Source organism: Mustela nigripes, chromosome 3 (assembly GCF_022355385.1).
Source record: "Mustela nigripes isolate SB6536 chromosome 3, MUSNIG.SB6536, whole genome shotgun sequence".
NCBI lineage: Eukaryota > Metazoa > Chordata > Mammalia > Carnivora > Mustelidae > Mustela > Mustela nigripes.
In genome coordinates this window covers 114,897,833-114,916,545 of record NC_081559.1, presented here as the reverse complement: position 1 = coordinate 114,916,545, position 18,713 = coordinate 114,897,833, and the positions used below count along the sequence as shown (strand labels likewise).

Genomic DNA, 18,713 nt, shown 5'->3' with positions numbered 1-18,713 from the left:
AAGCCTTTTATACTGCCTGTGGTTGGAACTGAAAAATCACTCACAGGTTTTTCATTAGAAGCCAGAAGCCTCAGTAGACTGGTGGATTTCTTTTATAAATGGACTTTTGGATTAAAAAAATGCTTTTCCCAGCGTTCCATGCTCATGGATTGGAAAAACAAACATTGTTAAAATGTCTATACTACCCAAAGCAGTCTCCACATTTAATGCAATCCCTATTGCATTAAGCAGTGCACAGTCCTAAAATTTGTATGGAACCACAAAAGACCCTGAATAGCCAAAGTAGTTCTGAAAAAGAAAAACAAAACTGGAGGCATCACAGTCCTGGACTTTAAGCTCTTTTACAAATCTTTAATCATCAGAATCTAAATGCATGATAGATTATGCATTTAGATCAATGCAATAGAATAAAGAACTCCAAAATGGATCCACAGCTATACAGTCAACTAATCTTCGACAAAGCAGGAAAGAATATACAATAGAAAAAAGGACGGGTGCCTGGGTGGCTCAGTGGGCTAAGCCTCTGCCTTTGGCTCAGGTCATGATCTCAGCGTCCTGGGATCGAGCCCTGCTTTGGGCTCTCTGCTCAGCAGGGAGCCTGCTTCCGCCTTTCTCTCTCTGCCTGCCTCTCTGCCTACTTATAATCCCTCTCTCACTGTCAAATAAATAAATAAAATCTTTAAAAAAAAAAAAAAGGGCAGTACGCCTGGGTGGTTCAGTTGGTTGGACAACTGCCTTTGGCTCAGGTCATGATCCTGGAGTCCCAGGATCGAGTCCCGCATCAGTCTCCCAGCTCCATGGGGAGTCTGCTTTTCCCTCAGACCTTCTCCTCGCTCATGCTCTCTCTCACTGTCTCTCTCTCAAATAAATAAATAAAATCTTTTAAAAAAAAAAAAAAGGCAATCTCTTCAACAAATGGTGTTGGGAAAAGTGGACAGCTACAAGCAGAAGAATGAAACTGGACCACATTCTAACACCACACACAAAAATAAATTAAAAAATGGATGAAGGACCTTAATGTGAGACAGGAAACCATCAAAATCCTAGAGGAAAACATAGACAGCAACCTCTTTCACCTCACCTATAGCAGCCTCTTACTAGATACATCACCACAGGCAAGGGAAGGAAAGCAAGAATGAATTATTGGGAACTCATTAAGATAAAAAGCTCTGCACAGTGGAAGGAAATGATCAACAAAATTAAAAGGCAGCGTGTGGAATCGGGAGAAGATCTTTCTAAACAACGTATCTATTAAAAGACTAATAGCCAAAATCTACAAAACTCAATGCCAAAAAAACAAATAACCCAGTTAAGAAATGGGCATATAAGACATGAATAAACACTTTTCCAAAGAAGACATCCAGATGGCCAACAGACACATGAAAAGATGCTCAACATCACTCATCATCAGGGAAATACAAATCAAAACCACAATGAGATACCACTGCACACCAGTCAGAGTGGCTAAAATTAACAACTCAGGAAAAAACAGATGTTGCAAGGATGTGGAGAAAAGGGAACCAACCCTCTTACAGTGTTGATGGAAACGCAAACTAGTGCAGCCACCCTGAGAACAGTATGGAGTTTCCTCAAAAAGTTGAAAATAGAACTACCCTACAATCCAGCAATTGCAGTATTAGGTATTTACCCAAAGGATACAAAAATACAGATTTGAAGGGATACGTGCACTCTGATGTTCATAGCCGCATTATCAGTAGTATCCAAACTATGGAGAAAGCCCAAATGTTCATCAGCTGATGAATGGATTAAGATACATACATATCAAAAAGAATAAAAACTTGCCATTCACAACAATGTGGATGGAGCTAGAGTGTATTATGCTAAATGAAATAAGTTAGTCAGAGATAGATAAATACCAAGAATTCACATGTGGAATTTAAAAAACAAAACCGATTAACATATGCAAAGGGGGAAGAGAAAGAAGGAGAGAGGGAAGCAAGCCATAAGAGACTCTAATTAAGGAGGAGAAACTGAAGGTTGGCGGAGAGAGGTAGGTGGAGTATGGGCTAGATGGGTGACGGGTATTAAGGTGGGCACTTTTATAATGAGCACTGGATGTTTTCTTAAGTGATTAATCACTAAATTCTACTCAAGAAACCAATATTGCACTGTATGTTCACTACCTGAAATTTAAATGGAAAAAAAAATGCTTTTGCTAAGTGAAGTAAGTCAGTCAGAGAAAGACAATTATCAGATGGTTTCATTCATATGTGGAACATAACGAATAGTGAGGAGGACCACAGGGGAAGGGAAGGAAAACTGAATGGGAAAAAATCAGAGAGGGAGACAAACCATGAAGAGGACTCTGGAGTCCAGAAAACAAACTGAATGTTACAGAAGGGAGGAGGGTGAGGAAATGGGGTAGCAGGGTGTTGAGTATTAAGGAGGGCGTGTGTGGTGATGAGCAGTGGATCTTATACACAGCTAATGAATTGTTGAACACTACATCAAAAACCAATGATGTATCATATGTTAGCTAATTGAACATAATAAAAAATAATTAAAAAGATTTTTTTAAAGTGCTTTTCTAGAATGGAATGCTATATATTAATATAGTTTCTCTATCTTTTTAGGGTGTCCCTAAAGATGAAGTGTTGGCAAATCGATTGCTTCATTTCCTAATGGAACATGTTTTTCATCAAAAAAGAGCTGTGTTTAGACATAACCTTGAAATTATAAAAACCCTTGTTGAATGCTGGAAGGATTGTTTATCTGTCCCTTACAGGTATATATTTACTAGATATTACAATATCATTTATACATCTTTAAAATATAGCTAGTGAAATTTAATTACTTGAAATGATAGAAAAAGAAAAATAATTTGAAATCACATCATTTGTAAGAATGTAATATTGCTACTAATAAGATTACAACCTCTGAAGTTTACTAGAAGCATCTCTGTGCAGAAAGATTCCTCCAGGTGGGCCCTGCTCCATCTCCTAGCTCACCTCTGGCTTTTCTAGCACACTGGGCATGTGGGATACCCTCTGCCTTTCACTCTCCCAGCCCAGGGATAGACTGTAAGACTTTTCTTTGATTCCTTTTAGCACAGCCTGAGGCAAGCTAAAACTTTTAAGGTTTCAGTATCAACTAAGGGAGAATTGGGGCAAATAATTAGATCATAAGAAATAGAGACCTATCTGTGATACACAGCTAGAATAACCTGAATGCATACAAAGAGGGTATTAGCAAGAAGGGTGTTAGATGTGGGGAAAGACAAAGTATTTCTTACCATGAAAATTACGCATAGAAAATTTCAAATCTTTTTGCTGCTTATTTACTATATGATAACCTATACATATTCTTTATGCTTATGTTTCAGGTTAATATTTGAGAAGTTTTCTAATAAAGATCCCAATTCTAAAGACAATTCAGTAGGAATTCAATTATTAGGCATTGTAATAGCCAATAATTTGCCTCCATATGACCCAAAATGTGGCATAGAGAGCATAAAGTGAGTATCGAGGAGTTTTGGCTTTGCTTCTTTTTCATGTTAAAGTGTAGATGAATTGGACTGACAGACTGGAGTGTGGTCTAATTTTGATAAACGTAAGGACCTAGACCCATGTTAAAAATATTTCTACTGAGGAGCACTTGGGTGGCTCAGTGGGTTAAAGCCTCTGCCTTCCGCTCAGGTCATGATCCCGGCATCCTGGGATCGAGTTCTGCGTCGGGCTCTCTGCTCAGCAGGGGGCCTGCTTCTCTCTCTCTTTCTGTCTCTCTCTGTCTGCCTCTCTGCCTACTTGTGATCTCTGTCAAATAAAAAAATAAAATCTTTAAAAAATAATAATAATAAAAAAAAAATAAAGCCTCTGCCTTCAGCTCGGGTCATGATCCCAGAGTCCTGGGATCGAGCCCCGCATCAGGCTCTCTGCTCAGCAGGGAGTCTGCTTGTCCCTTTCTCTCTGCCTGCCTCTCTGTGTACTTGTGATCTCTGTCAAATAAATAAATAAAATCTTTAAAAAAAAATATTTCTACTGAAATTTAAGTAGTTGGGGTTAGAGGTCATTTGGGAGAAATTGTGAATGGGACTATGAAAGGGAGAAGAGTGAATGGGGAAAGTTAAGTTTTTCAAAATTAGTGTAATTTTTTTCAAAGTGTGTTTTAGCAAATAGGAAATGTTAGGTATTTTCTTTCTTATTTTCCATACTCCTATTTTTAGCATTTGCCCTGAAAGCAACACAAACTCTGTGGGACCATTTGACTGGATCATGACCTGAAAGGGATGCCTGGATGTTGTGCTGCCCTGTCTCTGTGCTGCCTGTTGCTGTACTTCTGCTGTAGCTGCAATCTCTACTCCCTCTCTTAGAGCTTTGATCCCCCCAGATGACAACCGAACTGGAGGATAACATGATGTGGCCTCTGGAGTTCTGGGGGCACGGCACTGGTGCTCACTCTCCTCACTTTATTGTCCTCTTCTCATAGCAGATGGATTTCAAGAGTGTCAGTAAATCATGATATTGGATAGTAGCTTTCTTTTTACTACAGTTTTTATAGCATCCAGCATTGTGTTTTGCTTTGACTGCAGCAGGTCCTCTGTGATTGAACTGCGGACTTTAATGTGCCTTCTAGGTCATGATGTCAGAGCCTTAAGTATATCTTCATATATGTTTTCACACAAATAATTTCAATCATGTTTTAATGTGGTATGAGGACCAAAGTTACTATATTTTTATGTCAACAGAATGTATTATGATGCATATTTATTTTCTGTATTTGTAACAGATACTTTCAAGCTTTGGTCAATAATATGTCCTTTGTAAAATATAAAGAGGTGTATGCGGCAGCAGCAGAAGTTCTAGGACTTATTCTTCAATATATTACCAAGAAAGAAAATGTGAGTATGTTACACAATTTTAAATAAATACTTCTTTTCCAGTTTTCCAGTAACACTTGTTAATTACATCCTCTATAATAAACCAAAGTGGCCATCCATTAATATTTTACTCTTTCCTACTGTATACAGTGCGCAGGGTTTTTTGTTTTTTTTTTTTTTTCAGATTTTATTTATTTATTTGTCAGAGAGAGCATGCACAATCAGTGAACAGCAGACAGAGGGAGAAGCAGGTAAGCAAGGAGCTGGCTGCAGGACTCGGTTCCAGGATCCTGGGATGAGGATATGAGCCCAAGGCAGACATTTAAATGACTGAGCGAACCACACATCCCCAGCACTTAGTATTTTTTTAAAGAGGACATAGCATTTTTTTTAAACACTTGGAAACTTGGTAAACATTTAAAGATTGGTAGCTTTTTATTTTGAAAGTCAGAATATGAGTACTTTTCATTCCTCTGAAGGTAGTGTCAGAATTTCCTTTTGGAGAAAATTACTGTTAGATACTTGCCATGGTTAGTTAGGGCTAAGTTAACTAGTAAAACCCCTTACTTCCATTTTGGGACATAATATGGCTGTCAGACAGGACAGGGTACCTCAGGGAGCTTTCTCAGTCTTGTGTGCCCTGCCCACTTACAGGATTGTGAGAATAACCTAATTGATTCTTTTAGCGCAATATACATTCAGAGTACTGTAGTTCTCAAAAGAATGTGATTATTATAAATGTATGTAAAGTTCATGGGTCAGTGCATGGAAATTGCATGTTCTAACTTAACTTGAAAACAGCATAGTGGAATCATGCTTACTGCTACATCCCATGATGCTTACTGTCTTCCCATGGTTAGTAAGTGAGTTGCTGTGTGTTTTGAAGCCTCCAAAACCACTGTTACTCATTGTGATAAGCTGCTCTTGCCAGGTCTCATTGCAGTGTGTCCAGGATGACACAGTTGATCATTCCTCCTGATTCCCTTTGTCTCTGATCTGGGACACACTCTCAGCTCTCTTCCTACTTCCCTGGCAGTTTCCTCTCTCTTCCTTAGCTCCGTATTTCCTGCCACCTCTCTAGCTCTGATATTGGTCCTCTTTTCCTCCCTGCTTCCCTGTCAACCATCCAGCCTGTGTTTTTGAAAACTGCCTATATGTTCATGATTCTTAACTTTGTACCTCCAGTTCCTATCCTCTCCTGAAGGAAAAGATGGAGAGTGGAAAGTGGGCTACTTTCACTCTCTGGCTGGATGAGGAGAGGTTTAGGGAAGTCGGAGGTCCTGAGGGCACCCAGGGTAACCCAACACAGTGTATTGCACCCCTGCCCATTTTGCTAGTCAGGCATTTATTTTGTTTAGAAGAAAATTAAGGGAAATAGACCCGTTTAGGGAGATCAGTCTTCACTTATAATTTATTTTAGGGATTACCAGCTATTTTTGTAAAATAAAATTTTAAAATTCAGAACAACCTTATTATTATTACATGATTCTAATATATAGAATCTATAGAATCTATAGATTCTAATATATACAGTATAAGTTTACATAATATGCTAAGTTTTCAGTTCAGATGGAGCAAATTATAGCAGATCCCAGGTTTAATCTCTCTTCAATTAAAATCCAAGTTAGAATGATAAACACTTTTGTTGTACATGGTTCTTTTCTGAATATAAAATGGTACTGATTGAGTGTAGAAATTAGAAAACCAGTGAAATATTAAGAAGTCAGTGGTAGTCACTCATATTCTAACTACTGAATTGCTTTTGGCACTTGAGGTGTAGTCTCTAGTCATCAGTATGTGTGAGCATGCACTTGACTTCTCTTGTTCTCCCATATTGTATTTTATAATTCTGGTTATGCACATTGGGTACTTACTAGCTGGCTCTGGGCTTATGGGGCGCAGCCAGGAACAGGGCAGGCCAAACCCCTCCCTGTCTCAGGAAGCTAGCATTTGGTGAGGGGAGACCGACAATACACAATCAAATCTATCATGGTAGATAGTAGTATGTGATGAAGAAAGAACAGGATATAGGGAGATTGATAGTGATGGAGTTGGTTGTTTAGATAAAGTTGCATGAAAATTATGGTTTATGTGAATATTTGACCAGAGATGTGAACACTGGTATCATAAAGTCTGCTTACACGGGATTTAGTCACTGATTTCAGTTCAGCTTCTCAAATGACTTGTTAGCAGTATTTCAGGTGTCAGAAGGAAGCACTAATCTTTATCAACCTACCGTCTGACAGGTGCTAGACACCTTCAGTGGTAGCAGCACAAAGCAGGCGTGTCTATGGCCTAGCTCACCCAAACTTGTAGCCCCAGAACCTCTTGTACCCAGTGGTTATGCAGACCTGTGCATGCTCTTGGCACTATACCCTGTGAACACCTTTACCTTGTAGGTGATAGCATTGAACACCTTCCTTGGGTTCACTTAACTATTCAAATCCATAACCAACATAAGTTTCCACCTTTGTGAATTTGAAAAAAACTTAATTTTTCAGGTATTGAAGGAGTTGGTGTATGAACTGATCATAAAGCAGTTGAAGCAACATCAAAATACGATGGAGGACAAATTTATTGTGTGCTTGAACAAAGCCGTGAAGAACTTTCCTCCTCTTGCCGATAGGTAAGATGTCAGTTGTGGTGAATGTCCTATTGCAGGAGAGGATCTGCAACTGTCCTGTCACTCATTGGCCATGTCCACTGGTTAGGTTTATGAACACCGTGTTCTTCCTGCTGCCAAAGTTTCACGGCGTAATGAAGACCCTCTGTCTGGAGGTGGTGTTGTGTCGTGCGGAGGAAATAACAGATCTCTATTTACAGTTGAAGAGCAAGGATTTCATTCAAGTCATGAAACACAGGTAAGTGTGAGGCTAGCCCTATATTCTCAGAGGCAGATGGCTCATAAATTTTTGATTTGTTCAGCTATCTCCTTCAACTCAGAAAGAACTCGTAGGCTTTCATTAAATATGTATTTGTTAAATTTTAATCAGAATAAAAGGTTGTGGCGCCTGACCCTCCTGCCTCTGCTAGCCTGGCACTTTGGGGAAGCCACATCTCAAGCATTTTCTAAGGCTCTTCTCAGATTTAAAATGCATGGTTTTGAATTCTGTACCCATTTTGCCAACTAGGAGGCTTTCATTATTTGTTAAAATTGTTCATTTATTTTCACATTATACTATTAAAATGAATATTAAAAGATGCTTTTGATCACTTACAATATTTCTGTTTCTCTGTACTCTCTTCTAGTCTTCTCTGTATACATATTTTTTTACATAGGGATAAATTATTGATAAATGCCAATAACAAAGAGCATATGTTGTTGTGTTGTAGTATCCTTCATTAGAAACTTACTCAGTGCCTACTGTGTATAAAGCATTAAACTGGGTGCTTTAAGGAAGAAAAGATACATAAAACAGGTGTGCACCTTATCTGGGACCCAGACTAACCTTAACTTGCTTCTGACCTGCCAGGTGGCCTAGCACTTGAAATCATTTTTTCAAAATGTGAAATCCTTTTTATTCAGTTTATTTTATTTGACATTTTGGGTTTTTTTTTAAATGAACTTTTATTTTGGAATAACTATATTTATAGAGTATTTGAAAAATAATACACAAAGTTCCCACATAACTCTTCATCCAGTTTTTCCATGTCACATAATCATCGTACATTTGTCAAAACTAAGGAATTAACTTCTGTACATTAATGTTAACTAAATTAGACTTTATTTGACTTTTACCAGTTTTCCCACTAATGTTCCTTTTTCTGTTCTAGGATCCAATCCAGGATATGGATTAATGAATTAATTTAGTTATTTTTAATACTCTAGCTCATGGTAATTTTTTTAGATGTAATTTTTATGTTCCCATTGTAATAAATTTTGAAATACAGAACAGCACAAAGAAAAATGTTACCTGTCATATCTGAAAGTATAATTTTTTAAATTAGTGTGTTTTAAAAAAAAAAAACTCTCTTGTTACAGAGATGATGAAAGACAGAAAGTGTGTTTGGACATAATTTATACAATGATGGCAAAATTGAAACCTGTAGAACTCCGAGAACTTCTGAATCCTGTTGTAGAATTCATTTCTCATCCTTCTCCAGTATGCAGGGAACAAATGTATAACATTCTAATGTGGGTTCATGACAATTACCGGTAAGGTTTACATTAATTTTTTTTTTTTGGACGGGATGTCTGTGGAGGGGCAGAGAAAAAGGGAGAGCAAGAGTCTTTTTTTTTTTTTTTTTAAAGATTTTATTTATTTATTTGACAGAGAGATCACAAGCAGGCAGAGAGGCAGGCAGAGAGAGAGGAGGAAGCAGGCTCCCTTCCTAGCAGAGAGCCCGACTCGGGGCTCGATCCCAGGACCCCGAGATCACGACCTGAGCCGAAGGCAGCGGCTTAACCCACTGAGCCACCCAGGCGCCCCGGGAGAGCAAGAGTCTTAAGCAGATGCCACACCTAGCATGGAGCCCGACATGGGGTTCACTGTCACGATCCTGAGATCATGACCTGAGCCAAAATCAAGAGTTTGACACTTTACTGATTGAGCTACCCAGGCATCCCACTACATTAACATTTTATATTACTAATTCTTAAGGGGGCATTTGGGTGCTTATAGCAATCTGAAACAGATTATAATAATAAAATATTTTTAAACATATAATTAAAATAATTAAAACAAGTTTATTTTAGTATATTGACATGTATCCTTTTTTTTTTAACTCCTTTTATGTACCTGTGGGAATTCAGAGTGTGCAATTACTGGTTGAGTCAATAGTGTAATTTGTTTTTATAGTTATCCCTCTAAAATTTGACAGAATTAAGGAAGTGAACTCTGGGATGCCTTTATCCTACAGGAGTTCCATCACCCCACTTCTTGTAGGGTGTGAGCCTGTCCTAGGACCTCTTAGCATTCACAGGGAGCCTCTGCAGCCCTGCTCCCATTACCCACCCCCTCTGCCCTGTGTACCTGAGTCCTATCACATTGCAGGTAGGGTGGTGACAGGCACTTGGATAGGCTTGCAGAGGCCCTAAAGGAGGGTGTCAGGGTACATACACATGAAGGTAAGTTCTGCTGTGATTTGGGAAGTTAAAGTACCACAGGAAAGGCCAGTTTTGTTTTGTTTTGTTTTGTTTAAGATTTTATTTATTTATTTGAGAGAGAGAGAGCATGAGAAGGGGAAGGGTCAGAGGGAGAAGTAGACCCCTGCTGAGCAGGGAGCCAGATGCAAGACTCAATCCCAGGACTCCAGGATCATGACCTGAGTCAAAGGCAGTTGCTTCACCAGCTGAGCCACCCAGGTGCCCAGAAAGGCCAGATTATTTAACTTTCATTCTGGATGGTGTTATTGGGATTGAACAAAAGTGATGGAAGACAATGTTAATGTTTTGTCATTTTTTTTTTTTCTCAGAGATCCAGAAAGTCAAGCAGATGATGAGTCTCGGGAAGTATTTAAGTTGGCAAAAGATGTATTGATTCAAGGGCTGATCGATGAGAATGCTGGGCTTCAGTATGTGCTCCTCCTGGAATACTTGGGCCAGGACAAATAAATTTAGGGATATTTCTTTCTAGATTGACACTGAGTATTTTTCAGCAGTTTTAGAATTATGTTTATAATATTAGCATTTTCTTTGCTTTCTCCATTCATAGTGTTCAGTAAAAAGGTATTTTAATATTAAGACTTAAAAATCCTGACAAGTTATTTTAAATATAAATAAAACTCTTTAAAAAGTGGTATGAATAAATCTTTCTCTGCTCATGCAGTGAATCAGTGTCTTAAAATGAAAAGATCTATAATGATGATTATGTTTCTCATTTAACTCAAATAGTTGAAATCACACTATACATATTAATATTAAGTGAAATGTTTGAAACTTTAGAAATAGGAGAAAACTATAATATTAATTATATAGGGAAATAAAACATGATTACTATTTTCTGTCGGGTTTGGCCAGCAAAGCCTGATATGGTGAATGAAAGGATTATTCCCAACACCTTAGTAGGAGAAAGGAGGGCCAGATGCTCTAGTGGTGAAAGGCCTTGAGCCAAGCTTTGTCTCTTCTTTTATTGTGAGTTTAATTAATACACCATGTGCAAGGCAAGGAGACTGTGAAGTACGTGACCACTACAGGTGCCTGTATTTTTAAACCCCACTCCCTGGATGAGACCCATGAGCGGAAGTAAGAATCTGCCTGCATTCAGCCAGGAAACTTCAGACGAGACCCAGCATCTAGGCACTCCTCTTTTGCTTTTCAATTAGGCTCATCCAGGGAGGTTTATACAAGTCAGGTTTTATCCATCCAAACACTATGAATCCCCACAGTTTTCCTCTAAAATGCCTACCCTATTAGTTTTATGAGTGTTTTATCAAGTATTAATTATATAAGAAGGGGTATAAGCTTTTTGTATGGTTCTATATTTCAATTTTCCATTCTAAATTTTATTTGGATTTCAAAAGCATTCATAAATTGTAAAACCCAACCTGTTTTTGTTTTTTTTTTAAGTAAGGGGAAGGGCAGAGGAAAAGAGAGAGAATCACACTATGTGGAGGCCAGTGTGGGCTTTGATCTCATAACCCCGAGATCATAACCTGCAATCAAGAGTCAGACTCTTCATCAACTGAGTCACCCAGGTGCCCTAAGACTAACCTGGTTTTTAAGTAGTTCAAGTTGTGAATAGTTTATGGCAATAATTTTTGGAGTGAATTGTTTTAGCAAGGCAGTGAAGGAATACATATAATTTCTTAAGGTGTTTTCTCAATTTCCAGATAGTTAATATTATATACTCATAATTGAAGATTCCCCAGGCAGTAGAGATGAGAAAAAAATCATCCAGTTTTGGGGCACCTGGGTGGCTCAGTGGGTTAATTCTCTGCCTTCGGTGCAGGTCATGGTCTCAGGGTCCTGGAATCGAGCCCCACATCGGGCTCTGCTCAGCAGAGGCCTGCTTCTGCTTCTCCCTCCCGCCACCCCCCCACCAGCCTCTCTGCCTGCCTTTGATCTCTCTCTGTGTCAAATAAATAAATAAAATCTTAAAAGAAAAAAAGATCCTTAAAAAAAAAATCTTCCAGTTTTTCACCTCACCTCTTGTTAAATATGCTAAGGTTTTGGAATATTCCCTTCCTTCAATGCATATTATTGCTCATAACTCAGATTAAACTCCTTATACAATTTTGAATGTGGTTTTCCTCTATGTTAAGTTTTATAGTGATGACAGACTGCCTTCTCCACATGACACAATGTGTAGGACTTTCTTTCTTATTTGCCAATATCTGAGAAATATGCTTCTTTCCTCTCTGCTTTTCAGATTAATTATTCGAAATTTCTGGAGCCATGAGACTAGATTACCTTCAAATATCTTGGACCGACTGTTGGCACTAAATTCCTTATATTCTCCAAAGATAGAAATGCACTTTTTAAGTTTAGCAACAGATTTTCTGCTTGAAATGACCAGCATGAGCCCAGATTATCCAAACCCTGTGTTTGAGCATCCTCTGTCAGAATGCGAATTTCAGGTGAAGTACTTATCTCTGTAATAATAAATTTTATAAGCTTTTCCTGTCTTTTTGTCAACATTTGCTAAGAGTTAAACTGGCTTTTATTGAGATATTAATGATGTATGACATTAGTTTCAGGTATACAACATAATGATTTGATATTTGTTTGTATTGTGAGATGATTACCACAGTAAGCCTAGTTAACATCCATCACCACATAGTTACAAATATTTTTTCCTTGTGATGAGAATTTTTAACATCTATTCTCTTAGCAACTTTCAAATATATAATACAGTATTATTAACTGTAGTTACCATGCTATGCATTTTACCTCCATGACTTACTTATTTTTTAACTGGAAGTTTATACCTTTTGACCCCTTCACCCATGTTCCCTCCTCCTGCCACCCCTCCTCCCTGTCCTCTGTCTCTGGCAGTCACCAGTTTGTTCTCTGTATCTTTTTCAGTTCAATTTGTTTTGTTTTGGTGTTGTTAGATTCCACATGTAAGTGAGATCATGTGGTATTTGCCTTTCTCTGTCTAACATATTTCACTTAACATAATGCCCTCAAGGTCCATCCATGTTATCAAAGATGGCAAATTTCCTTCTTTTTTATGATTCAATAATATTCCATTGCATATGTGTGTACACACACACACATCACATCTTCTTTATCCATTCTTCCATTGATAGACACTGAAGTCGCTTCCATTTCTTGGTTATTATGAAAATTGCCGCAGTGAACATAGAGGTGCATATTTCTTTTTGAGTTAGTGTTTTGTTTCTTTTGGATAAATACCCAGAATTAAAATAGCTAGATCATATTTTATTTCTAATTTTAATATTTTGAGGAACTCTGTACTGTTTTCCTTAGTGTTTGCATCAATTTATATTCTCACCAATAGTGCTTGAGGGTTTCCTCTTCTCCACATCCTTGCCAACAGTTGTCATTTCTTGTCTTTTTGATGAGAGCCACCTGACACATGTGAGGTGATGTCTCATTGTGATTTCGTTTTGTGTTTCTCTGATGATTAGTTGTACTGGGCTTCTTATTTTACTTGGATTACACGTTCCTTTCTGAAACACATTTGTTTTAGCCTCATATGCTCACACTCTTGACATGCTCACACTTGTTCCCCTTTCAGCCTCCACTTAGATTTTCCTTTCTCTGTAATGCCATCCTCCTCCCCATCCATTTGGTAGACACTGAGTTTGCCTCTTCTCCTGGCAGCCTTAACAACCTGTGATGATTTACATTTTTGCACATGTGCTCACTTCATATCTGCTAGCCTGGCTAGCTTAGCCTGACTGTTTTGCTTGCGCTTCTCCTTAGTGTTGAGCACATAGTGGGACTTTGGAAGGAGCTGAGCCCTTCAGCTTGTTAGTGTTGTGGTGCCACCACTAGGTGTGGCATTAAGCCATTTAATGCAGAATGTGAAGGAGGAGAAATACAGTTTTTCCTCCCCCAATACTAATCACTATTTCTAGATGACAAATATTTAGTTAAAATGTTTAAATTTGGAAAGTTTCTTCAGCTGTTTTCCATAGAGATACATGAAATTATGTATTTACTGATAGTAGCAATGAATTTTAATAAAAATATTTCAGTGTTGCTAAAGAAGGACCATTATTTCATTTGGAACTCTCTTACATGTAGGAATATACCATTGATTCTGACTGGCGTTTCCGAAGTACTATTTTCACTCCAATGTTTATTGAGACTCAGGCCTCCCAAAGTGCTCTGCAGGCCCGGACCCAGGAGGGATCCCTCCCATTTCAAGGGGTGATGGCTAGGCAGATACGGGCCACCCAACAACAGTATGACTTCACACCTACACAAACTGCAGGTAACTATCACACCTGAACACCTGCCTGCTCTGCACAAGGCAATATGATCTGTGGAAGTGGCTTCCACTACAAGAACATTGACTGTAAGAGAAGTGAAACAATAATAGAAAAAAGTGGTAAGAACCACAGAAAAGATAGGTCAGTCAAAGGAGAAAAGCATTGGGATTCCAAGAGTCATCAAATTCTTTGAGTTGGAACAGGGAAGGTAGGGGAAGGATGTTGGGGACCTGGTGTTTAAAGGATATGGAGTTTCTGTTTAAGATGATTGAATATGCTCTGGAGGTGAATTGTGGTGATGATTACCCAACAGTGTGACACCATAGTTCTGTACACTTTACATGATTAAAATAGTTAATTTGGTGTTCTCTAAATTTTAACACAGTAAAAAACAAAAATAAAAAAGGACTGTTCTTGACTAGAAAAAAACAAAAGTAACAGTACATGTATGTTTTGGTTTGGTTTCACATTTTAAACCCCTTATCTCAAAAGCCAAGTTCTGAAGAGCTAAATCAAAATCATTTACTGCGTTTATAGTTTATTAAACTTCTCTTTCCTGAATTGTTCAGAGAAGTACAAGTTATAGAGTAAAATACCTAAATTATTTCATATAAACATTTCAGATGTTTTTCCTTTATGTAAATTTTTTCATGTTTCATTGTTTCTAGAAGTAGAAATGATTTGAATAATTACCATGAATATTTTATGACATTATATTAGAAGTCATGAATCTGGAATGAATGAATGAATGAATCTGGAGATACCTGGTGTCATTACTATAATGATCACAGTGGCTTGAAGGAGCAGATGTGGTGTTCCCTGCTTCACAAATGAGGACACAGGCTCAAACACCTGAGCTGCCTCTGATCACTCACTAGTAACCCAGCAGTAAACTGCCTATTGTTTTTCTGCTGTGATGTGGCTGTCTCCCTGGAGGAGTTGTCCCCAGTGACAATGGCAGGGGATTACGTGGAGGCCCCAGGTGCCACAGAATAATGCATCACTTGTCACACACAGTGTGTCTGGCAGTTGGCAGTGCTCCACCAGGTGCAGTGGTGGGGTGGGGTGGTCTTGGCAGGGTTGGGCAGTGTTAAGCATGCTGTGACATGCTCTGGTCGTGCCTGTTTGTAGATGGCAGAAGCTCCTTTAATTGGCTGACTGGGAGCAGTATTGACCCACTGATGGATTATACAGTCTCCTCATCATTGGATTCCTCATCTTCCTCCTTGCTGTTTGCCCACAAGAGGAGTGAAAAGTTCCAGAGAGCACCCTTGAAGTCAGTGGGACCTGATTTTGGGAAAAAAAGGCTGGGCCTTCCAGGAGATGAGGTGGATAACAAAACAAAAGGTAAAGTAAGCTTGCTGAAATGTACTTAAAATACGTTAATGCAGAGACTTAGATAAAGAAAAGTGCATTTCTGACTGCATTCACATTTCCATGTAACCTTATAAGTCCATTAAAATTTTTTTTAATTTTTTATTTTTTTATTAACATATAATGTATTATTAGCCCCAGGGGTGCAGGTCTGTGAATCGTCAGATGTACACACTTCACAGCACTCACCATAGCACACACCTTCCCCAATGTCCATAACCCAACCACCCTCTGTCCCCACCCCCCAGCAACCCTCCCTTTGTTTTGTGAGATTAAGAATCTCTTATGGTTTGTCTCCCTTCTGATCCCATCTTGTTTCATTTTTTTCTTCCCTACCCCCCAAGCCCCTCACCTTGCTTCTCACATCAGGGAGATCCATATGATAATTGTCTTTCTCTGATTGACTTATTTCGCTAAGCATAATATCCTCTAGTTCCATCCACAACGTCGCAAATGGCAAGATTTCATTTCTTTTGATAAGCCCATTAAAATTTAATTTGGATGCTCCAGGATGGCTCAGCATATAACTCTTATTCTTGGGGTCATGTGTTTGAGCCCCATGTTGGGGGTAGCGCTTACTTAAAAATATAAAATTTAATTCAATAAATATTCAGTACTTACCATGTTGAAAGCCTAGTTTCAGGTGTTCCAGAAAAGCATTGATTAAATTGGACTCATTCCATTCATTTAGTAACTTTCTGAGCATCAGGGCTTGGTAAAGGCAATAGGTCGGTGATCTTGAAGGTGAAGCAGAATTAGTAAGTCTCAGAGAGAGAAAATGAGAGAGTGCCAGGAAGGACGTGGGGAAAAGGCCAACTTTGGGACTAGCCTCTGGAGGCTAGGGGTGTGGGAAGGGGGAGGGTAAACAAAGAATGAGGCAGGGAATATGGAGTGGATTTGGGAAGTGGAGGGGACCCAGATCAGCTTAAGATTGTTTAAGGACTTCACAGACCTATACCCCTGGGGCAAATAATATATTATATGTTAATAAAAATAATTAATTTTAAAAAGAGATTGTTTAAGGACTGGTAGGCCTTGTAACGGTCTAGCCTATGGGAGTACACCCATAGGGAGTAAAGAGCAGACAGCTGGGGATGTGAGCCTGGTGCTTTAGGAGGCAACCAGGACTTTCTGCAGTGTTCCCTGGATGACCTACTGGGGGATCTGCATGGAGCAGCATCTGAGCCTGAGGAGGCCCTGGTGGCAAAGGCAACAGGCACCTCTGATCCCACCACATATCCAGTGTCCTGGTGGGGAAGATGAGGGGAGATGTGTCACGGAAGCTGCAGGGAAGTGCAGGCAGAGCTCAAAGACCAGTGCTGGCTGAAAGGGTGTAACTCAGCTTTTTATGAGAATGGCAACTCTGGAAGTGAGTGAAAGCCCAGAGGAAGAAAATGGAGAAAGTAAAGGTCCTAACAGAACCTTGGAGAAATGCCAACCATTTGAATTTAGATATAAAGAAATAAAATTAAGAGCAAGAATAAATTTCTTTTACTCTTATTTGTTTTTTATTAAGTTTTTTAATTCCAGTATAGTTAATGTACAGTGTTATATGAGTTTCAGATGTACAATAATATAGTGATTCAGCAGTTTTATACATCATTACTCAATGCTCATCATGATAAGTGTACCCTTAATGTGCTTCACCTACCTCACTCATCCCCCAACCCAACTCCCCTCAGATATAATTTATTTTATTTTATTTTTAAGTAATCTCTATACCCAATGTGGGGCTCAAACTCACAACCCTGAGATCAGGAGTTGCACACTGTGCTGACTGAACCAGCCAGGTGCCCCTGATACGCTTTATTTTAAATGAGTAAGGGTAAATTCCTTTAGGAACTAAACACATACATGAAATACTTTCCTCATTTCCAACCACTCTTTTTCACATTTATGTCACAAATCTGTGGCCATACATAATTCTGTGAATTTTATGTAGATGACGTAAACTAGCTTTCTTTTGCTCACCATTCTAGGTTTCTGCTCTGTCTGTTCTGCCCCCTGCTTGGTTGCCTCCCACCAGTCTTTCTTTTATATCCTCTTCCTCTGCTGTTTCTCTGCCAGACTGTCATCTGGCCAAAGTGCATGGTTCTCTGTCCTTCTGTAGCTGACAATGAAAACTCTGAAGTTAAAATGCAGTCCCAGAATGACTGTTACTTTCCCATGGCTCATTAAGTGTCTTGCTGACCTCAAACCCATGGCACATAATCCTCCCACAGGATTATTGTTGAAATGGGCATTTGGGGCAGCCTGCAGTCCAGTTAATGCATGATGATTGCCCATGACCCACTCTACTGAAAGGGGAGGAGGCTCAGAAAACAAAGGGGCATGGCTGAGGATCGCAGCATAGTACACAACTCAAACTATTGGACAGTTTTTCCCAGTTGAGCAGTCTTCATTGACTTTGTATAGAAATTAAGGAGGATAAGAGGTAAAACCCAACTTTTAAACCCTTTTCCTTAAAAGTTTTATATATGAATTTGAAAAAACTCATAGAACTGAGGCAAAATGAATACTGTTAGCTATCCATTTTAATTTGGTTAATATATTTGAATCTCCCCTTGTAGATATAAAATATTTCCCACACTGTCTGTCTTCTTTGTGGGTTATGTATTTTCTTGCCTAAAGAGGAATATTGGGAAGTTCATAATTTATGGTGAATTAATCCTTACTGTGATATTATCATTGGCATTTAAAAATGAAATTGTAACCTAATTAAAATATCACTTTTCAACTATTTTAATTCTTCATTACAGTTTCCTTTAGTCATTTGTTATTAGGGTAATACATGCAAGTAGTTTGAAGAGTCAAATACTTTGCCAAAGCTTTCTAGAAGAAATAGCAACCCTCCATATCCATTCCCCAGATTCCAGACGCAACCACTTACACCCTTCTGTACCTCCAGTATTGCTACCCTACCTTTTTTTTTCTTTCAATATTTGTTATTCTCTTTTGCTTGCGTTATGGACATTGAGGATCTGGCTCCTTCTTGTCCCTCACACACACTCGCAATGAATTCTTCCTGTGTAGTTTCCTCTTATTTTGACTGCATAAATATTATATCTGTTCAAAGTATAGTGCTACTATGATTATTTTGTATTTCTTGTATAATAATTTTTTCTGGGCATTAATAATTATTTTGGTTTAGATTTCT

At 38.6% G+C, this 18,713-nt stretch overlaps 1 protein-coding gene across 1 annotated transcript in view; it reads left to right on the top strand.

Annotated features, from left to right (window-relative positions):
• PRKDC (protein kinase, DNA-activated, catalytic subunit) overlaps positions 1 to 18,713 on the top strand; it is a 242,091-nt gene that overhangs the window by 151,017 nt on the left and 72,361 nt on the right. The window contains exons 50-59 of the mRNA XM_059394562.1: positions 2,595 to 2,746; positions 3,344 to 3,475; positions 4,747 to 4,858; positions 7,339 to 7,463; positions 7,549 to 7,698; positions 8,820 to 8,993; positions 10,253 to 10,351; positions 12,148 to 12,355; positions 13,995 to 14,184; positions 15,314 to 15,529. Of these exons, the coding sequence (XP_059250545.1) occupies positions 2,595 to 2,746; positions 3,344 to 3,475; positions 4,747 to 4,858; positions 7,339 to 7,463; positions 7,549 to 7,698; positions 8,820 to 8,993; positions 10,253 to 10,351; positions 12,148 to 12,355; positions 13,995 to 14,184; positions 15,314 to 15,529 (1,558 nt within the window). The remainder of the gene's footprint in view (positions 1 to 2,594; positions 2,747 to 3,343; positions 3,476 to 4,746; positions 4,859 to 7,338; positions 7,464 to 7,548; positions 7,699 to 8,819; positions 8,994 to 10,252; positions 10,352 to 12,147; positions 12,356 to 13,994; positions 14,185 to 15,313; positions 15,530 to 18,713) is intronic.